At 38.9% G+C, this 27,045-nt stretch overlaps 1 protein-coding gene across 6 annotated transcripts in view; it reads left to right on the top strand.

Annotated features, from left to right (window-relative positions):
• The window catches only part of STAU2 (staufen double-stranded RNA binding protein 2), a 164,190-nt gene that overhangs the window by 33,004 nt on the left and 104,141 nt on the right, over positions 1–27,045 (top strand). For all 6 annotated transcript variants that reach the window (XM_052703832.1, XM_052703831.1, XM_052703836.1 and 3 more), the window contains 2 exons: positions 16,783–16,942; positions 21,126–21,233. In XM_052703832.1, the coding sequence (XP_052559792.1) occupies positions 16,783–16,942; positions 21,126–21,233 (268 nt within the window). The remainder of the gene's footprint in view (positions 1–16,782; positions 16,943–21,125; positions 21,234–27,045) is intronic.

Genomic DNA, 27,045 nt, shown 5'->3' with positions numbered 1-27,045 from the left:
ACCAGATCTGCCAGAAGCGAGGAAAAGATAAAGCTCCGTGGAATTATGTCTTTTCATTAATCCAGGTGTGTAATGAGCCTGTTATCTTTTGCTGAAATTCAGTTATTTCAGCTGAAAGTTATTCAGCTTTTTGCAACAAAAGTGGATTTAATACACAGATGTGTACAAAGCAGATGTTTTCACAAACATATGTACTGCAGCTCCTACGCAACCCTGAGTTACCCAAACATAGCGCCATTTGAGGCATTGTAAGGTCTCTGAGATGCCTGTGTCAGACCAGCAGATTTGGCAGAAAACTTAGAGGAGACCATTGTAGGATGGCAGATGAAGGCCAAGTATACTGGGGCTTTTCAAATCACCCTGCGTATCTATGCTTAGTCAAGAAATTGAACACCTAAAACCAAGGTTCACTCAGTGTGCGATTTTAGATAATTCACCAGGACTCCAGCTATTCATGGGAAACTTCTGGTTTCCATAGAGGAGTGATGTGTCACGTCCTGCAGATATCTTTTGTGCACGACTGCATCCCACGTGGTAGGGTGTGTTCATGTTCAGGCAGCCAGAGGCTAATGCAAGGCTGGGACTCAGATCCAAGCTCAGATACCTCAGTAGTGGTACCAGCCTGTCCACTGTAAGGCTGTTGTCTGTTACAACCAGTGGAAGGCCTGGTCAATGCAGTCATCAGTCTGGAGTGCTATTTGCTGTGCCATAAGCTGTCTACATTTTATATAGGTCTCTCCAGGGCTTCATTGTAATCCAACTTAGTTTTCTACACATTATTAAATATATAAATTTTGGTGTCTGAATCTAGCACTGAATCCTACTCTAAGAAGTAATGCTAAGAATGTTGATGTGTAATAATTTTATGAATGCTGTAGTGGGAGTCATCAGACTATGACAGTGGAAGGATTGTAAAAAGATAAAAATCTCTCCTCAGAGAGAAAAAGTTCCAGAAGAACAGACTCTTCAGAAGTATATGAAAGAATGAAATCTTTTCTAGTATCTGCGTAATAACAGCTCTAATGAGAGGCAAGCAGGCACATAAACTTTCTACTGAAATTATTTTGATTTAACTAAGTCATGTTTTGCTACAGAAAGCTGTTAGGCTTTGTGCTCTGATTCCCAGGGTGAACAAAACCCTTGCTCATGGAGCAGGTTGGGCAGCACTGGGGATTTTACCTAGTTACAATGATTGGTTTTTGGTTTAATCTTTAAGGTACAACATCTCTCCCCTAAAATGACCAGAAGGAGCCACTTTGTCTTGCTTTTCCACTAACTGTTGAAAAGTTTTGTCCTTAAAATTTGTTTTATGAATTAAGAAGTGTAATGATAAAGATATTTACTGAGTGACTTTTAGAAAACTCTCTTCTGCATTCCTTACCCCCTTTTCCCCAGTGTTTTGGACAAGTGAACAAAAACGCTTTGGGAAGAAATTTGAAAAACTTTGTGAGAGTAGAAATAAAAAGTTCGGCTGAAATAGATTTCCCTTAACATAGTGTAATTTTATTCTGAACAACAGATATGGATGGATTTCAGGGAGTTCAAGAAAAGAAACAGTAGTCCTAACAGCAATGAAAGTGATAGTTCAGATCAGCAATTTAATTGTTCAGCTGGAAACATTTGATTTAGACCATTAGATGGCAGCATGAATTTGTGTTTTCATACAAGAATTTCACAGCAGAAGCACTGTAAAAAGTTGCCTTCTATAGAAAAGCTTTTCCTTACTTTAACATGTCATAATTCCAGTATCAAACTATCATTAAAGTAGGTTTACTGCACTGTTTCATCATTTTCTTCAAGCTTTCTTTTCCTATAATGATGGCTATAGTGCAACAACTTTAATGTTATTTTCACTTTTATGTGTGAATTTAGTGCACATAAAAGGTACCAATTTGTTAGCAGTGAAAATTGAAGCATTGGGCGTATCTACAAAAAGACAACAAGAATGAATTCTGCGTAGGATTGAATTTCTCAAGCTTAACCTAAAAACATTTCCTTAAGTTTAAGGCTGCAGATTGGTCACCAAGCCCACACTCTGTTCAGTGTAATGGTGCTCTGATGGTGTGGACATCGATTGTCTTGAAAGAGACTGAGATTGTCAGCTGATTATTAACTTTTGTACACTGCCAGCTAGGACAGGATACAGAGCAAAATCTTGTACATCAGTGTTATTACCCTGCTGGTGCATCAATGTAACGGTGTAATAATCCACTCCCAGACTTATAAAAGAATTCTTTGTGTTCATCTTCTGCATGCTACATTTCACTTCCCCGGCCTGTTTGTTCCCAGTCATTGCATGCCTCCCACACAGACATATTGTTGTAAGGCAAGCGTTGAGTACAGCTGTGCTAGGGTTTTTCTTTGCTAGTATTTGTTTCTAGGAAAGGAAAAGGGAGAAAGTCAGTCCATTTCCTGTTGGTTTAAAACAGCAGAAACATCTGTTTGTCTTAAGACAGTTTTCCCAAAAGAAAGTGGCAAGGGAGCTTGCAGGTGATGAGCTTTGCCATTGCCAGTAGCTATCAGTTTAGACAACAGTGATTAGTATGGTCTGTTAAAAAAAATAAAAAAAATTCCTAAATCTGTCAGAAAGTGACAGAGGATATTTATTCCTGCAATAAAAATTCTGACAGCTCACGTTTAATTTCTATAGTGTTTTAAATCATAAAAAAAATGCATAGAGTATCTGGGAGCAGAAAACCCAGATCCTGCAGTGGAATCTACGGGCTCCATTAAGCTCTTCATGAAAGCTGTTTTTCTGTAGTCGCCTCATCCTGTTAGGATGAAGTTTCACAGTGCTCACAAAATGGTGTTAGGTGATGTGCCTTGACACAGGGAATGGATTCGTTCTGACATATTCATGCTATTGCTGCCATCCACTATGTTAATGGGTGCATTTAACCTATCAGGAATCAATAAAATATATATTCTTAAGTGTATTTGCAATCTTACATTGACAGCTGTTAAAAATAGTGTTATGTAGCTTAAAATTGAGCTCACAGGATATAGGGAAAACTCTGTGGATAGTTTTCCCAGTGCAGTGTCTGCAGTAGAGCATTTAGCTGCTTCATACTTCTTCATGCCTAAAATGTGAAACGTAAGGAATAACATTTTGCACCATTGTATTCTTCTGAACTGTCTTCACTCAAAAGAGTGGGTAGTTTTGTCAGTGACCTCTTGACCCTATTTATAGGGGAACTTCTGAGCCCTAATACTTTATTCTTCTCTCTCTCTCTCTCTCTCTCTCTCTCTGTCTTTTTTTTTTTTTTTTTTTCTAATTTTGATTTCAGGATACTGTGAGCTCCCTCAACCACTTGCATTCTTGCCCTATCTGCTTGCTCTTTCCTTTTGTGGTCCTTGGCTCACATAGTGATTATTTCTTCTCAAGCTTCCATCCATGAGCAGAGTTTGGGTAGATTTTTTCTTTGGACTTTCAGACTTCGGACTTTCACTTGGCTTTGGAGGAGGTACAGATCCATGTCCTTGAGTGTCAACTGGGATTTTTCTTGTTCTCACTTAAGCTGGAAAGCATAAGGATGAAATAGAGATCTTCTTTCCTCATCTTTACTTAATGGATGTCTTTCAGCACTGCTCTTCCATTTGAGGGACTTCTTGTAAATCTGATTCAAAAATCTTCAGACCCAGCATCTTTCCTCAAAACCCAAAGAATTTCTTCCCATCTTTTGGCCTTGCAGTTTGCTGAGTGTCCCCCAGTCCTTTCCCTATATCTGATTGTTTAAGGCTGCTTTACTATCAGGATACCAACAGAAGACTAGCATTGTTGGTGTGTATGAAAGCAAATACTGCTTCAGAAAGCTCTCCCAGGAGTAAGAATGTTTAGACTGTATTTCTTTCTTTTTTCAGTTAGAAACTTTTTTCCTGTGGTTCTGCTGAACTGTAGATCTGTAAGACATTATCAACAGAAGCAAGTCCAGATGCCCTCCTTTCTTGTTTTGGCCTTTCTGCTATGTCCAGAACATGAACCCTGATCATCAAATATATTCTCTTTTCTTTGCCTGCTATTCTTGTAATGCCACGGATCAACTGCTGTTAGAGCTGAAATGGTGGTTTGAGAGAATGTAATAATTTTGCTGAAGAAAGCAAGCGGAAGAAAGTTAGTGACTAATTTTTACCAGATAACTCAATAAGATCTGACTAGAATTGTAATGGAAACAGCATCTCTTCTAGGCCAAGGTCTTTGTGCCTTTTGAACTGGAAGTTTTGCCACAGACTGAGAAAGTATAAAATGTTCTTTAAAAAGATGTCTGAAGATTGTTTTTATAACAAAATTCCTTTACAAATGAGTCTAGAACAGAAATTCTCACCAACCAACACTATAATGTAGTTCCTCTTTGTATCTTTTCTAAAGCAGTAATTTTGGTGGCTGCTTCTTTTCTGTGAAAGAAAGTACAATTAACATCTTTTCAGAATGATTATTTCCAGGATCTTCTGAAGATCTGCTTTTCTCTCCAGGACCTTTTTAAAGAAGAATGCCAGTTTAAGTTGGTTATTGTCAGAGAAAGGTCAGCTGAACTCACAGCATCATGTACTTTGGCACCAAGAGTTGTTGGAATGAGTTATTTCACTGAAATGGAGCATCATCTCCAGTTGTGATCAAAAGGGAAATCATCTCCAGAAAAACAAATAAACAAAAAACTCCCAACTAAACAACAACAGCTTTTCTTAGCTTTGAGTCCTTTTTTCATGACAAAAGAAGCGAAAATGGAGTCTGACCATCTTACTGACTTAGATGGAAGTCTGGCATTCATGACAGTGAAACAGAAGTGACAGTTCTTAAGATGGGCAGTAGCAGCTGGACCTTATTTCTACTCAATAGAAGTAATTCCCTATACTAGCTTTGTTTATTAAATCAAAAGTCAGAACAGCTATTTTAGATTCAAATCTGATCAATTATCTTTGGTATCCCTATCCTCAAAATCTTTTTCATAGTCCCTGCTTTCTAAAATGCAATTCCATACCAGCTTATAAGCATTTCCTGCTTTTCCTGCTTTTTTAACAATTCTAGGATCCTACTTTTTAGTATATTGAGCTAACGCCATCCAACTTTTATTTCTGTATTAATATTCTGCATTGAATTGTATTCAGTGGACCAGCTGAAGCAACTCACTGTGTGCGTCAGTGACTACTGGTACTGGACCCTCATTGCAGTAATTTATCATTTTATTAGCTATGAATATATATTTCCTCATTGGTCGTTGGTGTAAATCCATTACATCAACTAAAATTTGAAAAACGGAAGCATTGGAAGAGAAGTATTATGCGTGCTTTTGATGAATGTGTGCTCCCTAGGAAATACTGCACTTTTTATGACTTTGTGTAAGAAAGAACTGAAGTACTGAAAGAATTCAGCACTCTTCTTTTTGCTCTTACCATTTTGCCCCTTACTGTCTTCGCTGTAATTGATCAGCAGACCCCTCCCTTCGCTTCCCAAGGCTTCCCTTTCCTTCCCAAGTCTTCCCTTGTAAGGTCATCCTTGTTGTTCTCAAGTTGTTAATGGGATTAGTGCATAGCAACAGAAGATATGCTCTGTTACCCATTGGCCAAGCTCTCTCCAAGTTTCATTTCTTTCCAAGTCTGATGGTAAAGGTGGTCAGATTTCTGGACAGAAGCTGCTGCTGGCCGTGATAGTGCATTTTTAGAGGATGATGACTGGTGAGCTCCGAGAACATGCACTCTCAGTTAACTATGCTCAGCTGCTTAGATGAAGCTTGCTAAGCCATAATTAAGTGTGATTTTTCAATTTGTTCTTAGTGTCAGTCCTTTAATTGCCAACCTTAAAATGATAGGTTAAATTTTGACTCAGCAGAATGCAATTTAGTGTCTGTATGTTTACATTCCTCCATGTGGGAACAGAATGTACCTCGATATGCACTAGTTATTTCAATTTAACTTAAATTGGATGGGGAGAATAGCTTTTTAAGCTTTCTTGGGCCTTCTTCCTCTGTGCACAATGTTAATTAACTTCTGTGAAGACCTAGCCCATAAATGATTTTATGTTTATACACATCATATTACCAGTATGTTAGATGAATGATGTACATTATTTTCTCATTTGCTAAGTCCATGGCTGGCAAGTGACATGATTTTTTTTTTTAATGAGAATTTCTTATGGAGAAGGAGAAGGAAAATAGTATTGTAGTCAGATATGCAACACTATTTATGTTCTTTTACTGTAATGGGTATTTGGACAGCATTCTCAGTAACCACTCTGCGTGCTTGTAAAGATTAGTGAGTAATACAGTTCATGGGAAATTTTATGAGCTAAAGTAGATAAGAGTTTGAGATGTTTGTCTTCTGGATGTCTGTTCTAACCTCTAAGTATGCAGTGTACATCACAGCTTCACTATGTTTTCTCTTTTGTTCTTATTGTACTTGTTCTTATGTCACGGAAAAGAACATTTTCTTTTTAGTTCTATTTATCTTCTTCTCCCCACCCAACCTCCATCCCCATTTCAACATTGACCACTTGACATTTCAGTGCCTTAAACTCTGGAGGCAATATTTCTGTTATGTTCTTATAGTGTTTATGCTATGTCTGCAGTCGAGAATAACTTGATGTTGTGTTCACCATTTTCATGACTTAACTGCTTGGTTGATAGATAAAAGTACTTCTCCAGAGGAACATAACATTTTGTTCTGTGCTCTCTTCTTGATTTTGATTGTTATTTTTCACTTTTATTTCCCACCCTGTGTCCCTTGTATAGTACTTCAGAAGATTCAGTTCAAGATCCTTCTTATTTTCTCTTTTTCACCCATATCTCATAGAATCATAGAGTGGCCGGGTCCTGCACTTTGGCCACAACAGCCCCATGCAGCATTATAGGCTTGGGGATGAGTGGCTGGATGAGTGTGAAGAGGAAAGGGACCTGGGGTTGTTGGTTGATGCTCGGCTGAACATGAGCCGACAGTGTGCCCAGGTGGCCAAGGGGCATCCTGGCCTGCATTAGAAATAGTGTGGCCAGCAGGAGCAGGGAGGTGATCATCCCCCTCTACTCAGCACTGGTGAGGCTGCACCTCGAGTATTGTGTTCAGTTTTGGGCCCCTCACTTCAAGAAAGACAAGAAACACAAGAAGGGCCCTGGAACGTGTCCAGAGAAGGGCAACAAAACTGGGGAGGGGTCTGGAGCACCTTATGAGGAGCGGCTGAGGGAGCTGGGATTGTTCAGTCTGGAGAAGAGGAGGCTCAGGAGAGACCTCAGTGCACTCTACGACTTCCTGAAGGCGGGTTTGGCCTCCTCTGCCAGGCAACAAACAGGACCCAAGGAAATGGCCACAAGTTGTACCAGAAGAGGTTTAGGTTGGACATGAGGAAAAACCTTTTCTCTCAGAGAGTGGTCAGGCACTGGAATGGCTGCCCAGGGAGGTGGTGGAGTCGCCATCCCTGGCAGTGTTCAAGAGGCGCCTGGATGAGGAGCTGTGAGATGTGGTTTAGTGCTTGTGTAGCAATGGTAATGGGAGGATGGTTGGATACATGATCTTGAAGGTCTTTAACGACCTTATGATTCTGAGTCTATGGCTTAGGTTGGAAGGGACCTGAAACATCATCAAGCTCCAACACCCCTGCCATGGGGACACTCTTCCATTAATTTTTTTTTTTGTTTTAAAAAGGTTACTCAGGCTGGCTTTGAGTCCCTTCTTCCACTTTTAAGAAGGGCCTTAGACTGAATCTCTCAGTAGAGAGAGAAATAAAAGCAGAATCAGAAATCTGAACTTTCTGTGCCGTGAGCATCTGTCTATAACTGGTGCTGCAAAGCCAGCTCAGTGTATTTCACAGAATCAGAACAAACATTTGTTGTAGTACCTGTTAGATTGATTTGTGACGATTAAAGTATTCTGTAGCTTTCTGTTGGCTTCTTCTAATTACTTTGGATACGGAACACTCGTCAGGGTACATATTCTTTATTGCAGAAGGTAAACAAATTAGTAGCATGTAGAGAGAGTAAACATAGAATATTTATTTTCAGCCAAATATCTGTATTGAGCAACTTGGAATTCAAAGATACAATGATGTGGCAATATTGTTGTCTTATCATCACAAGTTCTCCTGGGAAGATTCTATGGTAGATAATATTACATGAAACTGAATCCCCTCCCCTTTTCTTTTTAACATACAATTGTTTGAAGAGATTTCATAGCGTGGTAGTGAAATCGTGAGTCATTTTTTTTTTGTTATGCTGATCATGTTGTTTGAAAGAACTGAATAGTCTCTGACCCAATATAAAGAAAAAAAAGTGAATAATCATTAACTTCATTAAATATTTGCAGAGTCAGCATAAATTTTAAAACAAAGCTTAAATAAAGACAGGGAAGTAAAGCAGGTTAAAGCTCAATCTCATGTTACCGTGTACTAAAGGTAGAGTATGTCTGACTAAAGCATTAACTTTGTATGTGTTAGTTCATTTTTTAGGAAGAGAGAAAACTAAACCTGATTTAGTGGGTTTCAGTGAAGCATTTTATAGCATTAGATAAGAATTCTGTTTTCATTAAAATGAAGGAGGTGGGACTTTGTATAAGGAATGCAAGGTGGCAAAGAAAAAGAAAAGTGATCTGTAGTATTAAAAATCAAGCTTGGAGGAAGTTTAAGTGCTATTCCTCTTCCAGATTTAGAAGCAATCTTTTGAATTATTTTTGTTAAAGGTGCACAGAAAGGAAAGCAGTCATGGGATGCAGGTGTCATCACTACAAAGGAAGATCAAAATACACAGGAAGAATTATGTGATTGTAACAACTGATGCATTAGAAATGGCATGAAACCAGGCTCTCCAAGACACTTGTAGTACAGATTCATTTATCATATGAGAATTATTCAGATGGAAATCTCAAAACAAGATAGTCATCTGATATTAGTACCTATTTGCAAGATAAACTATGAACAACTGATTTGATTGAACCAGAGGAAAGACAAATGTGATTTTTAAGAATGTGTTGATCAAGGTATTTCTGGTACAGATCTATAAATACTGCTGTTATACAGAGCTCTGTTGGTCTTTCATAGGGTGTGTCATCCACCAATCTTAACCCTTAAGTTTGGGAGCAGGACCAAGTATAGGAAAGGGCTGTGAGGGGTTGTAAGGACAGTGAGGAGCCTTTAAGTAAGCAGAAGGATTCTAAAATACCTCAAGTTGTTCATTTGCAGAACAAAGGCTGTGACAGAATGGAATGCTTGCATTAGAAGTTAAACGTAACAAAAAGGTACATGAGATTTGTAGATTAAAGGATAGTGTCAGTGCAAAACAAAACATAACATTATAACCAGACTAAATATTGGAATATTTCTAAATATCATCCCAGCTTCTAGATCATCCTCCCAAAAGAAGTACTGGAAGCAAGTATCTTACTTGTTTTCTGATAGACCATGGTAGATGAAGAGGACCACATACTACCTGCCACTCATGGCACTTTCCTGTTTAATTCAGGATTTGCTTATACGGATATTTTAGAAGTAGAGAAGGTTTGGGATTTCTCTTTCTTAAAGTGGGAAGTATCTGTGCTCTGTGATCTCATTATTTCTAAAAAAAAAAAAAAAAAAAAAAAAGTAAAAAGTGTTTTTGAGTCTCTTTCTGCTAATATGTTTCCAACTCGGTTATTCTTTACAATTTAGACATAGGTAATTAAAGATGCAATTCCTTAGGAGGGTTCCATAAATGGATCAGAATTGGTTTCATAAACTGATAATAGCAAGTATTATATAGAGGAAATATATTGAATCAAGTATTATATAGAAAAGATATATTGAATCATCCAGAATTACATTGGTTTTATCATTTTTTAAAGGTTCAGATCACAGTTTAAATCACCTTTTGAATGAAGGGTAATCTGGGAAGATTACAGTATTTTTATCTCAGCTGTGTGGCATGGCTGAGAGGATGTCAACATTAGAAAAAGTGCAAATGGTAAATAGACTTTAAATAAATCAGCTGAAGAGCATTTCTGAAATGAGAAATTTGTCTTTTAATCTAATAAGGGATGTATATAGCTAAAAGTGTAACATCATGCTTTGTCTTGCTTGTTAAAGATTGTTTTTGGAGGATGTGGAGGTGATCCAGGAGAGGACAGCCAGACTGATCCAGGGATGGTGGGCTGTAGTTCTTCAAGGGAGTACTTGGAAAAGTCTTTGTTTCCAGGTATTGGTAAGGACCTGTGGAAAAGAACCAGAAGGTAGATCATGTGAAGACAAAAGTGGCTGTGCTGGATGTTTCCCTCTTCAAAACATAGTACTCACATCTGTAAGAAATCCATGTGGCTAATGGACTGCTTAGAAAAATGGGGCACAGCCAGGGAACAGCTGCACTAAGCAACTTGCTCCCCCAGAGAAATTTCAGCTGTTATGGAGAAGAAGTTGCTCACAGCGAATTCTGTTTCCTACTCCACTGCACAGCCTGTGTCTCTGTCTCTGCACTTGCGGAGCTCAGAGCATTTTTCTAGTTGAGCCATGTCTGCAGAACTGCCAGTTTGAACCGAAGTGGAAAAGGAGCTCAAGGGACAAGAACAGAGAACGATCCTGTCAGCATGAAGCTGGCATCTGAAGAATGACTTTCCTGTACCAGTTTGGATGTCATATTTTAGTAGGTTTCATATTGGCCATACCAGTGCTTGTTCCTTTTCACTTTCAATACGAAATGGAAATAGGATAATAATGATTTCTGTAACATTTCCATACAGGGGAGTAATTGGATTTAGTAATTGTTTATTACATAGGTGAAGAATACCTTGACCATCAGAATTTAGACAAAACCTCACTGAAGTTATTAGCTGGAGACAAAATCTAAATAAACTTCCTGGTTTCCTTATGCTTCAGCTTGCACTTGTTTTTTTTTGCCCCTTCTAAGAGTATAGTAACAATATTTATCAGAAACATTTATGCCATTGAGGAATACAGAAAAATGCAGTATGAACACACAGCGCATGCACTAATACTTTATTTGTCTTTGTGTGTGTGGATTTGATGGCCAAGGAGGAAGAGGCCCCAAGGGCTCCTTAGTATGCAATTAATATTTTGGCTAGAAAAGAAGCAGATTGTTTCAGTATGCTTACATGTTATGACATCATATTCCAGTAAAATTATAATGAACAGAATTTTTGTTTGTCTCTGTGGCAAACCAAAATGAGTTTTCTAATTGTCAACAGACCTTGGTGATTTATTTAATTATAGTGGCGCCCGCTCACACCAACTTAGTTAAGGTCTGTCAGCATTTCTGTTATGAACCCCTATTTTTGGGAGTTTATAACTAGTTGTAAATATTTGCTCGTTGCTGAAACTTGGCATTCAAGGTCACAACCATAGAGCAAATACCCTTTTTCGAATTGACTATTCCAAAGTGATACCAGTGGTATTAGCTAAAATGCAGATTTCTTATTCTATGAAACGTAGAGGCAATTAAGAGAACCTGCTTCCCAGACCTCGTATGTGAAGGATCTTCTTAGGGATCTCATGTCCAGAAATGACAGATGAAAATCAACTTGTTTTAATAGGTTATGTATCATCGCTTTTTAATGTATTATCCTTTGTCACCTTCTAATTGAGCATATCATTTCATATCTGTATTGCCTTCTGTTGTCTTCTGTTCTTGTAGTCTTGTCATTTGCATGTGCCTGACAGAGAGTTTTTGCTCTGTGGATTGTGTCAGTATCACCTGGGAATGTTTGTACATAAGAATTTTCTCCAGAGCACAATCTCGACCTGTGTGTAGTAGTAGGTATGCAGGGAAATGCATATTATTCAAATGTAGATCTAAAACCTAATGAGTCTGTGTGTGGTGTGTTGCTGGTTTGACATCCTGACTGTTCCAGTTATATGACTGAACAGACCTGCAGAGGGCTGAGGATTGTAGTGCTCAAGTGCTTGTCACATAAGTACTGAGCTGGTATGTTACTGTGTGATAGTCAACAAATTCTCTGAGTGTCCAAGATTGGTTTTCAGGCCTTTTTTCAACTCAGGCGTGTGCTGGGAATGTTTGTTAATGATCAGTGGTAGATAAGACAACTTTGTGTGGTGTTGACTGGGCATGCCTTTCTAGGACCCAGAGTTATTCTGTGTTAAAACTCAGTTTAAACATTGCGTTCTGCTTTCAGGCATAATATTATGATTACTTTAAAGGTTTTTGTTAATACAGATTTTATCCTTGCACTGAAAAGCTGAGGATGCTCTGTTTCTATTTCACACGTTCCATGTTGTAGAAAAGCCAATATCCTCACAGATTTAGGCCATCTTCTAAGGATTTCAGGTACTCCTTTGCGCTTCCTCAGCAGTGTTCACATTATCACTGCTCTTAACTCAGCTTGAGGCCGTGCAGAGCAAGAGAACTTTAATCAAAACCATGTAAAACCTAATCATTCTACCGATGCCGGAGTGCTGCATGAGGCTCTAGAGCCACAGGCTGAATATCATTTTCCATATTATCACATAAATAACTCCCTAAACACCCTTTAAAAGAAAAAGTGAGAAGGGGGTGAGGGAAAAAGTGAGGGCCTACTGTGGGATATGAATCTGTAAAATGGACTTAGGTTTGTAGACTTTCCTCCATTGCTTGTAATGGAGAGAAAGGTAAGTTTAATAGCTCAACAGGCAGGAACTTCTGATGGATACAGATGTGAAATTTCCCCAGATCTTTTTTTCTGCATAAAGACAATTGTATAGTAATAAGGTGGGATGTGCTATCTACATACCTGCTGGCTTTACGTATCCTCTGGTATGCTGCAGCCAACAGAGGCAGCAGTTTGCAGAGCAGTTTCCACCTTTTTGTTCTGGATTATCAGGGTGCTTCTTGTGGGAGGACTGCTGGAAACTCTGTAAGGAACTTGAGAGTGCCTCTTGCTGCAGGGAGAGGATAGCTAGAGGAGGCTGCTGCTCCTAGTAAGTTCTGTCAGTCACATCTAATCAAAATGTGCATTGAGCTTTTCTTCCAGCTAGCTCCTGACTAGAGAAAGCCAGGCACCCTTTCATTGGATATGAGGGAGAAGCCCATAAAAGCACCACTCTCACAGGCAGCCAGCTGAAGGAGCATCTTGTACAGTGCCTCACACAGAAGGGGGCCAGAAGCTCTGCTGAAGACAGCGTGTGTGTGCTCAGTGGTGGTAGTGGCATGCCATGCTGCACGGTTCCTAGCTCCAGCTGGAGCTGTCCCTGATGTATGGAGACTTGAGTCAGATCTCACCCTGGAGGGAAGACGGAGCTCTCCTGATCTCCAGCTGCAGGAGTGCTGGAAGCTGCCATTACCATGTAATGAAAATGCAGGAGGATGTCAGCAAGCTGTGCTGGCATCACTAGAAGTGATGAATGAGGGACTGGTTTGATCTTCTCTGAGACCCTGCAGGTATAAGAGCCTGATTCTCGAAGGAGGGGCAAGGAGAGTCAGTGCTTACTGATCTGGAAGATGGGAAGTCATATGATGATGAAGGCTGGAAGTCTGCAACTTTTGGCATCAAGAGGAAGGCTTCTGCTCCACTGTCAGCTCTGCAACTACCGGTTCAGTGCCACGACAACAAAAAAGGTTCCTGGAGCTCTCAAGCATCCAGCCGAGCTTGAGCCCTGCAGCAACACCAGAAGAATGTGGCATTTTATCACTGGGCAGAATTCTGCTGCAAGAGACAGAGCTCCTCATGTGTGAACCTGACCTCTGTTCAAGATCTGCTGCTTGCCAGGGGCTTGGAAATTGGGGAGTGACTGCCTTAGTGTACTACCTGCTGCTGATCTCCACTGTGGACACCAAAGATATTGCCAAGTGACATGTGGAGCGTAACAGCCATGACTACATGACAACAGAGACTGGATTTTTACAATTGTTGTGCACTCTTTGAGAATCAATGTTTGGAAGAGACGAGACCAGGGGATCTTGCCTTTGGTAGGACAAACATTAGGCTAAGCAATCTAGTGAATTCAGGGGAGAGAGAGAATGGAATTGATCTACATTCAGGTACAGAATTGATGGACCACGTTAGTAAGCAAAGGCAATGTTGAAAAGAGAGATCCTGAAACAAACAAAACAATGCTAGTGGAGGCCCATCTCAAGTGTGTGCACACAAATAAGGACAGTGTGATTTTTTACATCCTTTCTTTGAAATCAGCACTGCTGGATTCCCATCTGAAATGCAAGCATACTAACACACTTAGCACAGGGAACGAATGAGAGGAAAGGGAGGACTTCATGCAGGTGCAAAGCTATAACCTCACTGGAATCACAGACGTATGCTGGGTTAGTTCACAAATCATGAGTGCTATAATTGGTGCATTCAGATTCTTTAGGAAGGACAAGCTGGTATGGCAAGGAGAAAGTATTGCGCTTTTTGCAATAGAGTGGTAAGAATACATGGATTTCTGCCAGGGGATGAGTGATGGGTCACCTGATAGTTCATGGGTGGGGATTAGAGGGTAGACCAGTACAAGTAATGTTGTGATGGGTGACTCCTACAGATAGCATGATGAGGATGAAATAGATGAGGCCTTTTTCAAGAACTGGAAGAAGCCTCATTATCCTAGGCCCTGATCCTCATGGAGGACTTTAACTATCCCAGTAACTGTTGGAGGTGAAACACTGCAGGGCGTGAACAGTCCAGGAAGTTTCTGGAGTGCATCCGTGGTGAATTCCTCATGAGGTAAAAATAAAAGAGCCACGTTTGTTTAGTTTGGAGAAGAGGAAGCTGAGTAGGGATAGGGAATTTACTGTGGACTTCATTTAATGTGATGTATTTTTAAAGAAAACAAAGTCAAAGTCTTCTCGCAATGCACGACAAAATGTTGAGAAGCAGTGGACATGTGTTGCAGCAGGAGAAATTACATTTACATATATGAGAAAAAAACCCTTCCAGAATGGGTGGTCAAATACTGGAGCAGACTGTCTGGAGATGTTCTAGAATGCGCATCTTTGAAGATACCAAAATACCCTGGACAGTGCCTGAAAAAGATGGTATAACTTCAGAGTTCGACCCTGCTTTTGTCACTGCACTGGACCAGATAACCTCTAGGATCTTTTCCAAGTCAAGTCATTCTATAATTTTATGAAAATTTTACACAAGAAAATGCATTTCTAGGCCTTAATAATTCCCTATAACCGTGTTAAACTGTAAACAGGAAAGCAAAGTAAGTGCCCACTTTCTGCATTCATAAAGGCAACTTAGCTCAGCCCTCCAAGGCCCTATAGCTGGAGGCTTATTGGAGCCAGTATTATGGTTTTCCTCTTTCCGTATAAACATGTTTTTAGAACTTGACACAAAGTTCAGGGACAATAAGAATGGGCTGCTTATTCACAGTTGTTTGAACTTGAAATGTGCTGCTAACAGAAGAAAATGTATTTTGCTTTATAATTGAAACAAATCAGTTACACGTATTAATGAAAAGTCAGTCTTCATATGAAAGGTCATCACACACAAAAAAAGGAAAGAATGGTTTAATAAGGAGCTTTTAAGAGGAAGAAGTATTTTGCTGCGTTTTTGAGTGGTTCTAGTATTGTTGCAGTGGATCGAGCTTTTGTCCAAGCTTTCAGAATTTGGGGCTTTTGTATATTATTATAAAGTAGGTACAAGTTATATGTCATAAAGGAGAAAACATTCCTCATATTTGTATGTTTTTCCAAGGAAAAAATCTCCGGTGTGTTAGAAGAAACACTAAGGAAAGTTCCTCAGGCAGACCAGACTATCGAATATGAAACTAATTTCCTTACCTGCATAAAATATAATTAAAGGATTTTTTTTTTTTCAGAATTTTCTGTTAAAAGTTTATTATTTTAGCATTAATTACATAAAACTATCTGTTGTAGATTACTTTTTTGTGGTGTTTTTGGGGAATGCATTTTTTCTGTAGAACTCGCTGATGTAGACAAGCTCTTAAGTTTGTTGTCACGCTCCTTTGGCAGAACCTTCCAAAATCAGGAATGGCGTGCTGACTCTTCATTCCCTGCTAGCAAGGGACAGGTGTCAGAGTAGGGAGCATGAGTTGTGTTAGCTATTTCTGTTACTGAAAATAGAGATGTTTGGAGTTGATGTGAATAAGGGTACTGCTTTCTCTGAGGTATAACTGTGTTAGTTCATAGGAAAACTTTTCAGTTTTTTGCTTTATCTTTCAGTGCCTTTCAAACATATTCAAAACAACAAACTCTGCCATTATGCTTGGAATTTTTTTCTGGTGCAAAAAGGGAAACCAATGGGTGTTGATTTATGCTTTTCTTTCAGCACCTGCAAAAAAGTTTGGCTACCTTGGTGCTGGAGGAGAGCTTCTCCCTATGCTTTGTTATGCTTTTGGAAGAGAAGTCTTTAACCTCTGCGACAATTTCAATGATTGAGCTTCAACTAGAGGCCAGAAATATGTTGTCTAGGTCCTTCACTGTCTTCCATCTGACTTTCTCTCTGCTAAACTGTGCAGGCTTGTTGTCCCTGTGGGAGGGTCTTTGTGTTCCTTCTTTCTCTGTGCCACTTGCCCCTGGGACTGGTGTTGCCTCCCAGAAGTAACTTCCACAGAGCTTTCAGTTCTCCTAGGCCTAATTCTCTCAAGGCTTAGGCCAGGAAGACAGCAGCACGAGGCTGCTGACTTGGAACACTGCCTAGCTTGTTGCAGAGGAGTGGAAATGGGGGGTGAAGAGCTGGTGTGCATGTAGGAGCTGCCTTGCTGGTCAATTTTCATGTATTTGAGAGGGCTTACTCTGTGAGCAAAAACAATGTCATAGTCCTAGATACCATTCTATATTGCATACAGTGGATGGTTAAAATCTGTAACTTATACTGCTGCTTTCTAACACATAGAAAGACATTAACTTGTTCATGACTTCTTTACAGGTATCACTGCCCAGTGCCTAAAATTTTCTATGTCCAGTTAACTGTTGGCAACAGTGAGTTTTTTGGTGAAGGAAAGACTCGCCAAGCTGCTAGACATAATGCTGCAATGAAGGCCCTACAAGCTCTCCAGAATGAGCCTATTCCAGAAAAATTACCTCAGGTTTGTGTTTCAGAAAACATGCCATTCCTAACCTTCATGTTTTGGTACCACGTTCAACAATCTACTTACTAGTTTTTCAGTGTCTAATTTTAAGTGTTCTGTTTTCATATTAGCCCTAAAGGTAGAGAAGAAATGCAAAGAAATCATTAGCGTTGTTTCTTTCTTTATAACTGCACACCTAACATAGAACGTGACTTCAACAGTGAAAATAGGCAGGCATTTGAAGATGAAACTGTCCACAGTGTAAGAGTTTATCCCAAAGTCCCGCAGTATGAACTCCCAAGAGTTTATACCAAAAGTCAAGAAAATGTCAATGTAATCAGTGTCTTCATGAAGAATTAATATTAAATGACTGTCGTGCCATGAATGTGGTCTTAAGTGACGTGTTGCCAGTGTACCTAGGAACATGGCTGAGGTCACTGATGTCTACTGCAAAGCTGTCTGATGGTTTTAGTCTTTCAGCTCTTTGTTCCCTTTTTGAATTATTAGCTTTCTTGGTGCTGTGTGTGTAAGTGCTGTTTATTGCTACTTCAAAACGAAAATCGTCATTTTAAAATAAGTTGGCAGAAAAATTGGTCACAGAGTAATCTTTGCAAATTGAAAGTACAAATGAAACCAAAATTATTTTAAAAACTGAATAATAAAATTGCTCAGTCAGATAGGTGAAAAATAATGCATCAGGAGACAATCTTTTTTTCTTATCTGAAATGCAGAGGATAGTACATAGTATAAGAAAGTAAATAATATATGTAAAAAATCTGGATGCATACCTGGTTTATGTACAGAGATTTAATAACCTTTGTGTGTATGATATTTACCTAAGAAAAGTAATAATATCTTTAACCTTCATGTCTAATTGGATCTATTTAGTGTCTGTTTTGATGTGCAGGCTTTTAGGAGATGTCACCATGGCAAATGGAGTTTCCTGAATTCTTGCAGCGTTCTGTATTGCTGTCCCACTCATGAGCTAAGGAAGTAACTTTATGCTCCTCTTCACCTCCATGAAGGTGGTGAAATTGAATCAAATCCACGACTAACTAAGAGAAAAATTAAAGGAGGACTGTCAAAAGAGAATAACTTGTGTTGGGTGTGTTAGGAGTTGCGTGGTAGTGATAAGATCTGTGGGAGTGCTGTGACATTCTGGTGCAGCAGCTGAAGGCCGTCTGGGGTGCTGTAGGATCTCAGTAGCAGATGTCTGTGGGCAGGAAAATGAATGAAGTTCCAAGGAAAGCCTGTGTATCTTAGTCAGGCTGAGGCTACTGGTTGTAGGTAGGAACGATGAAAGATCCTCTTTGTCTCTTAAGTGACTCTGGACTACACAGAGATGAATTATATGAGGTTAGGTGCATCTACCCCAAGAAGTGCAGGTTAAGGTGGAATTTAGGGCCTCATATTGCCAAGGATTGGGCTCTTCTCTGCTGCTGGTCATGTGAATTGCAGAGTGGAGGGATGTGCCCTCACCATAGGGTTGCACCAGCTTTGTAGAACTCTGCTTCCTTCAGCAGAACGGAAATGCTGGGATCAGCCAAGGAAGATGTGAGATTCCCCATGCCTCTCACATGGATCAGTGCAGTACGTGAGTTATGACTGGTTCTGATTGCTTGACTGGTGGAGCTCCTCTCTTCTCTGGCCAGTGCCAGATTGCTTCTGATGAGAGCAGGAAAGGGAGGAGATAGGCCTGCTGAGACCAGGCTGGCCCTGCATCCCACTGGTGAGCCTCGCTGGAGTGGGGTCTGTGTAAAATAGCACGCTAAGTAGGTCTTTAACTCTGATCTTCAGAACCCTGTTTGCTTAATGAGGCTTCTGTATAGTCTTCGTTCATCTTGATGCCCACATTTATTTACTTCTTTTTTAACTGCATTAAGGATAAAATCCCCCATCAATATTAAACTGTTAAATAATATTACCATCTTAGTGCTTCCTTGAGCAAATATATGGAAAGCGTGAGGTGAGTAGAAGCAAGAAATGATCAGCAAGCAGAGCAGGAGCGTAGGTGAATCTGAAACTGCTTACATAAAAGAGCTATTGTGTGTCTGCCAAAGCACCTTACTATCTCATAGATTTGTGGCTAAGAAAGGCCTTACAATTAAAGTGTCAGCTCTGGAATGAAGATCAAATTTAAATTCAAAGTACTTGGGACACTCCTGAGTATATTTTATCTTCCCAAAGGGGAGGAAGTTCCAGCTAGTCACTCCACTGTTCTTGGTGAAAGGATATGCAAGGGCTGAAATTTTAAGGGTGGAGGGGATACTCAGTGATTTTCAGTATTAATTCTGTATGGCTCGGTATTATTTTATATTAACTATGCCAGTGACTACTGTTCCCCCTTTCAGATATAAAATAAATTTGGTGCGAAGCTGAATGTGGCTAAATTCACCTAGCTTTTTTGTCTAATCAGTATTTTCTTATCTTTGCTAAATCTAAAAACAGCTATGAAAAGTCTGTTCCCTCTATGTATTTAGAGATTATGCTTAAGTAATTTTAAATCTTTTTGTAGAACTAATGGTTTCAATAATGTCTTGGTGTAAATTTGTTTTCTTTCCAACCAGCTGTTCATCTGTGTGGCTTTTTTTGTCTGCCTTTCAGATTTTCAGTTTATAAAACACAGACTTAATTGAATACCATATTGTGTAAGATTTTCACTAAAGTTGTTTACAAAATAATGTTACTCCACTATTTGTTTGACATTCTGTCTACCCGAAGATACATTTTTGGTTTTTAATACTGTCCTTTTAACTCCATTCAGCTGATAATTCTCAGCAAGTCTGAGTCTTTCACTGAATCAATGCTTTGCCTGTCCTGTAATGATGCACATTCTTGATTTCAGTAGTACTTTACATTTCATTGTGTGAAATGAGCTAGAAGTCCTACATAATTTCATTCTAACTCCCCTTGTTTCTGCTTTACACTGTACCCTTTCTTTTCAGCAGGTTCTGCAGACCTTTATCAGTTTTGTCTTATATGTAGCTGAAGACCAGTGACAGGGATGTAAATTGCTTTTATGGAGGCAAGCATTTAGTGAGACAAAAAATGCTTCAAAGACTGTGTATTGTACCACTGCTGGTGTATTTCTGGTCTTCCTTTTTATTACATATGGTATATATTTAGAGATAAGAAATGATAGATACAATATTGGTAAATTCCCTTGTTATTCTGAAGAACTTGTTACTTTTTACTGTTATTTTAACTTCAGTATCTGGATTTTGTAGCTGTGCTGGTGGCTGAAGATTTACATCAGGCTTGATTATGTAAGATGGGAGCTCTGCAGGAATCCACCTAGTTCATCCCAAACTTCTTTGATGTTTACCTCCAGTAATAAAAAATTAGGAGTCTGGCCAAAATTACACGTCTGTTGAGAGATCCCAGTTTGAAGCATTCAGGGTACTGCAGTGTGAAAGTAGCTGGAAGATCAACCTCTGTAAACTAAGTAAAATGTAGCCTAGGAGAGTGACACCATAAGGCAGCAGTTGCACAAGATGATATCTGGTCCCTGTGCCAGTGGTTGTCTGAAAAAAATAGCGTTTAACCTAAAGTGCAAAGCAAAGCCAAATTTTATGCAAGATAATGTTTGCGTGTGCCTTTTGTTGTTTTATCTCTAATCCTCTTTGTTTGTTATGTTCCTATGGATAAATAAATAGCTCTCTGTGTTGAGCAAGCTGTTCTCTGTCACTACCTTTTCATACTGGTCATTAATTCCCAGAGGGAAGCCGACAGAGGGGCCGCTAAGCAGCTGGACCTGCTGGGGACACCTGTAACCTGGTGACCCAGTCAAAGCACAGGAGGGTTCACTCTATCCCTTCTGACAGAAGTATTGTCTTCAGTCTTTCTTGAGAAGTACAGGAGACTTTGTCCTTGCTTAGGAGGGCACCCACAGAGAGGCTGTTAAGCAGGTCACAGGGTCTTTAATACTTGTGTTCAAAGCTTGTATTCAGATGATAATTAGCCATGCCGTTTATAAGACTAAAACCCATGGAAGTTGTTTTGCCCTCTATCATTGGTTTATAAAATAACGTGTTTGTGTTCGTTTGATATGAAGCATAACTGCTTCATATCTGGCTTCACAGGTCAGTGAGTGGCTGGTAATGGGGCGCTGAGGTGGGGTACCCAACACTGATTCACAGTGTGATGGAAGAACGCAAAAATGACAGAGAATTTATTATTGTTGTGTACTTTTCATTTTCAGAATGGAGAAACAGGAAAAGAAACAGAAGAAGACAAAGATGCAAACAAGTCTGAGATCAGTGTTGTGTTTGAAATTGCTTTGAAGCGCAATATACCTGTCAGTTTTGAGGTATGTATTCCATATTACCTGTTTGCTGAGAAAGTATTGAAGAATCCAGCACTGAAACTCAACACGGTTAAAAATGGCACTTAAATTCATGTAAATTATAAATAAATATCTTTGGTACAATCATAGAATATTCCGAGTTGGAAGGGTCCCAAAAGGCTCCATGCAGGAGCACCCAAAATTCAAACCCTATGTATGATGGACAGAGTGACTAGAAGGATACTGTGAGAAACAGTATCAAGAGCTTTGCTGAAATACAAAAAGAAAACATCAACTGGCTTCCTTCCCTTCATCATCTAGGTGCATAACTATCATAAAAAGACACTGAGTTTGTTAAGCATTCACCTTGTGATCCTGTGTTCCCTGTGACCAATGGCCAGATAGTCTTTCAGGTGTTTTTCAGGAATTCCTAGAATAGTCCCTACAATTTTTCCAGGCACCAAAATAAGACTGACAGGGCTGTCCTCTGGAAGATTAAGATTCAGTCCCTGGAGTGGTATGTTGGTATCTGTAATGATTGGTTTGTATCAGTACCTGAGAAATTGAGCTTCTACTATAGAATGAGACATTCTTTCAGAAAAAGTATAATGCCAGTATTTGGCTGGAAACAAGTAAATTGCAGGAAGGCAGTTCATGCATTTTCTGTATAATATTGTGAGATCAGAATTAGTGGCCACACTCAAACTGACTTCAGATAATCTTCAAAATAGAGTTAAATGAAGTCTTGGCTTTAACTGCAAGTATTCATGCTGTACAAAAGTTCCCAGTAAGAGACTTTGCATCCAGTGTTCTGTTTTCAGAAAGTCAAGGCTTCCTTTCAGTCTTCCACACTGTTTGACACCTGATCTATCTCTACTTAAGCCTCAGTCTATGAATCTACTTCTTATACCTTTGTTTACATTAAGTAATTGAGAATTTTTTTTGCTGCATTCATTGAACTACCTGGGGGATTGAGTGATAACAACAGCAGAACTTTTCCGATGAAAAAGTTTTTACACAAACTGTAAAAATCTAACCTTATGGTGGTAGAAGCCACCAGACTTCCAAGCTGTTTGCCAAGCTGTTTTTTTTTTTTTAATTTTGCTTTTTTAATGCAGAAAAAGTGGATGTATTGTTACACATTTACACTGAGCAAATGTGAAGGACATGGGAAGTGCCTTCACTGGTGATGGTTATTTTCTCAAGGCCTTTTTCATCTTGACGTGCATGAACATGTTTGCATGTTAAAAAAATATATTCTTAAGTGACGTGCTGTACTGCATGCTTTATGCAGTTACTGATTTTTTTGGCCAGTACTCATGGTTTGGCTGATGTCAACTGAGCTACTTGGTCCTTATTGGAAATTTGAGAAATCACTCATAAGCTAGACAAGGGAGTCAAAGATATTGAGTATTGATTTTGACAAAGAAATTCCTTGGTGTAACAAATTTGTATGTATTTCATATATGGGGAATATAACTTCAAAAAAAAAAAAAATATAATATGGACTAATTAGAAAGTTGAGAAAATCTCAAGCATAAAACTGGAGTCTGGGGGTGTTGGCTTATCAATTTGCAACCGCATGGAAAGAATGTAATTCCTGTGTATGATCAATGCAATGGAAAAACATGCCTGTGTTTCAAAAAGGAAGAGAAGAATTAATGCTTCAGTTTCACACAAGTTATTTTCTACCTTAAGTATTTAAAAATATTTGGAACAGTTCCACAGAAATCAGTACAGTAAAATACAGAGAGGTGAATGGTCACAGATCAAAGAATAGCTTGGATGTTGGAATGGAAAGAGGCGTAGTGCTTTGAATACGTTCCTAACTTTGTCCCTGTGTTTCAACTTATTTAAGGGAGAGCATTTGGTAAGGAGAGAATGAAGGAAGAGACACTTAGTGCAGAAAAAGTCTAATGTGTCCTTTGCCAAAGAATGTTAACAACATTGAAAAAAGACATTTTTTGCTCTCCTGACAGGTTTTGTGTTATTTCCTGCCCTTAAATCTGAGTATAAGTGACACTTTAAGATAGAATTTTGATTTAACTTGGTACTAGCTTGTATTTCAGTAAGTCTGCTAAGCAATTATGGATAATCCCCAGGATCTGATGTTTCTAATAGGATTTTATTTACAAATGGTTTTGTGTTATTCCAGGCAGGCATCAAAGCTTTCCCCAGCTTGTTTTTGTGTGATGGCTATAAAATGATCTGCCTTCTCTTCATCTGACGAAGCTTTAGCGAATGTTCCAACAGTGCTGTGTTATGCAACTAATTAATGGTCATAAAGATATGTAAAGTTCTATGTAAACACATTCTCAGAATTGCATAAGGGGTGGAAAATAAGGAGAGCGTGCAGAACCCAGGAGTTCTCTTTTTTTAATGTAACTGTTCAAACTATGCATGGTTTCATTCCAGCTGCTCTGCCAGTGTGTTAGGTGCTTGTTCTGTTTGTCCTGTTTTGTATAATGTTTTATATTTTAAATTTTAATTTAATTTTAATTGCCTTGGGGCATTAGGAACAGTTTTAAAGAATTTCTATCAATTAAATTGCTAACTGCAATAAAACCATTCAGTTCTGATAAAAACAATAATAATAATAATAATAAAAGCTTCATAACACACCTACCATGGATGTATCCTTACTTACCCTTTATTTGTCAACTTTTCAGCCACTATACAACTCTAAAGGCACATGCGGGCAAAATGAGCAATTTTTAAGGAGAGGTACAAAGCTGCTAGGAATTGTCAGAACAGTTCTAAGATTTTACCTCCAATTTCATCCTTTAGCGTGAACTGAAATCTTCCTGCATTGGTTCTCTAGCATCATGGATGTTTTTTACTTTCCCAACTTGTTAGTATTGAATTAGGTTGGCTTGGAAGACAAAACTGAAGTCAACAGAGTTAGAAGAACTGTGTAGAAATGGTCCAGTATTCACACCAGGCATCAGATGCCTTAGGATGTTTCAGACTGTTGTTTTATTTCCCGAATTGTTTCTGGTCAAAATGAGGTGAAGGCTCAGTGTTTTGAGCTAGAAGCAGAGCAGATTGATGCTTCTGAAAGGTTGAGAATGTTCTTGGCGAGGAGTTTTGTGCCCATCTAGCTCCTGGTCTCCTGGGCATTAGTCTTTCAGACTGGGTGATGAATGTACTGAGTAGCTCTCATTCGTCTGTTTTAATAAACCATCCAGACTCTTTTTATTTTAAATTGGAAAAATCTGACATGTCAGCCCACACAAGCACATGGAAATATATTGGTATTTTCTAAATAATCGTAGATATAGGTGACATGTTTTTACTGACCTGTTCTTTGTCTTCTCTGTTATTTTTTTTTTTAATGTCCATTTAATCTTGTCATTGTCTTTTGATTTTTATACCTGTAGTCTCTTTAATAATTGAAGCAGCATTGCTCTTTCATTGTAATTGGACTGCTGTTTTTCATTTGTCAGCATGATTCATTAAATTGAGCCAAATTCACTCTTGATGTAACTTGACCTTAGATGAGTTTTGGCCCCATGTGTTTTCTCTTGCTGGAATTATTCTTTAAATCAGTGGAACAGAGAAGAAAAGTGTATTGAACTGTCACCCTTAATCAAATTCTCAGCTTTAAATTAGCCATGATTTGATCCATAGGTCGTATCTTTCAACTGAGGAAATGGTTTAATGTACTAATGCATATAGTGTTCTTGGAGAGCAAAGGCTGAATTTCTTTTAAGTGTTTTGTGTGCCTAGGCTTATAGAACAACTGTTTGAAATCATGTGGAATGAAAAGATCTAAAATCTGAGGTTAACAAAAAATGTTGTTAGATAAATACTTTTTGCTAAATTACCAATTTTGGATGTTTAGCTTGATCCAGATCCCATCCGAATTCTATGGGGTTCATTCCATTGACAGTACAGACTTTTTTCATATACTTACTAACAAAGAAACAGTTTTGAATGTTTTCCAGGCAATTACTTACCTTGTGCCACATGCTTAGATGTTTCAAAGATGAAAATTACAGCAGAATACATTGGTTTTATATTCATGCACATGAAAATATAATCAGGTTTTATATTAAAATTCTTTTCCATATATATACTTTCGTGTGCATTTATATATATATATGAGAAAACTTATATAAAACTAATATTTAAGGATCTCAGCAATTATGTTTGTTAAGCAAGTTACGTTGTCCTTTTTCATCTGGTCAGTATTTACATTGTTGTATATTTTATTAATGTGCTGCAGTGCATATAAGTAGAAACACCTATATAATGCCATTAATAAGACCACAAAAAGATTAAGGACTCTAGTAACACTAATTTAGCCTTACTATTTACAGCTGGCGTGTTGTAAGATTTGGATAGCGCTGTGCAGTAGTCAGTTAGGGTGCATACTAATGACAAAGGAAAGGGCAGTGCTGAAGGATGTAGTGCAGGAACATAGCTCTACTGTGCCTGCAGTGGAATGACCCTGGGTGTTCAGCATCCCTGGTTTAGGCTGGGGGCCATGAAGGCACGGCCGCTTCTCACACTTCACCTTCAAGTGAAGCAGTGTTGAAAACACTTCTGAAATCATTACCCTGAATCTGAGAGTGGGAACACTCCCGGACTGCAGTGTAAGCGTTGCATGCTGGTAAAGATGCTGCCTTATTCTGTGAAAATGTGGACAAAATGCGGACAGAGTGGTCTGTTAGTCTTCATTTTGTGTCTTTTTATTGAGATATGCTGTGATAATTGTGTTTGCTGGGTGAAAATGCCACAAAAAAGAGTTTAAAAAGAAATACAAGCCTAGGGAGGCCTCATTACAGTGTAACTGCAAAACTAAATAATGCAAGGGACATGACCTTGATAAAAAGAACTTTAATACAAAACATGTTTTAATAATACTAAGGTTGAAGGTTCCAGTCCATTAAAAATACACTTATTGCACCAAGAAGGGCCTAGCACCTTTACCTCCCTTCTCTTGCACTCAGACATTATACTTCTTCAGTGGATGGTTTGATGTTACTGTACCTACTGAAAAACATATATTTGTATTGCTTTTGAAGACAATGGAGAGATGTGCCTGTCAGATGCTCTAATCTCTCCTTGCACACATTACATGTACCAAAGATTAAATTAGGTAACTGCTTCCGCCCATCAAACAAAATAACTGAACCTTTTCCCAGATGAGGTCTCTAATTCCCGATAGACATTATCCAGACCAGTAAGTGTTGCGTACATGAATAGATGGCTGCCTCAGCATGTGCAGTACTGTGGTCTGTTGGTAACTACATCCTACCAGCATTGCCTCCTAGGAGGATACCTGTGCATGGAAGAGTGTAGACAGAAAAACACAAACAAAGGTGCACCATTCAGAACTTCTCAATTTTATGTTTTCATATTACAACTTTTAGTAGTGGAGGAGTATTTCAAATGCGTTTTCTCACTGTCTTTCATCTTGTGTATATTTGGAAATGGATTAACGAATTAAAATTTCCAGAACTGGTTTCTGTGTGAGTGATGGTGCTTCTCTTGACCATTCCCTTCTGGTGAGAGGGCCAGCTGACTGTTGTGGGGACAGTGCTATGGCAGCCTTTCTAGTGGGCATGATGTCTCTGAGCTGTGTGCTCTGGCAAGGTAAGAGCTAAGAGCAAGCAGTACTGTCTGCAGCTCGGATAATGTCAAAATTTTGCCCTTTAGGGATGGAAATTTGGAACCATGTATGATGAACATTCCAGATTCTAATGATAACAGAAGAAAACGATCAACATATTCAAACAGTGCTGTGTAAGCACAGTTTTGAATATGTTGTATGGAGAGAAAGATTGATGGACCTTCATGAATTGAAATTCTTCAGTATGGGAAGTGCCTT

The sequence above is a fragment of the Tympanuchus pallidicinctus genome, unplaced genomic scaffold (assembly GCF_026119805.1).
Source record: "Tympanuchus pallidicinctus isolate F22 unplaced genomic scaffold, pur_lepc_1.0 scaffold5, whole genome shotgun sequence".
In the NCBI taxonomy this organism is placed as follows: domain Eukaryota; kingdom Metazoa; phylum Chordata; class Aves; order Galliformes; family Phasianidae; genus Tympanuchus; species Tympanuchus pallidicinctus.
Note: the sequence above shows the minus strand (reverse complement) of the source record. Positions and strands in the feature narration are given on the sequence as shown.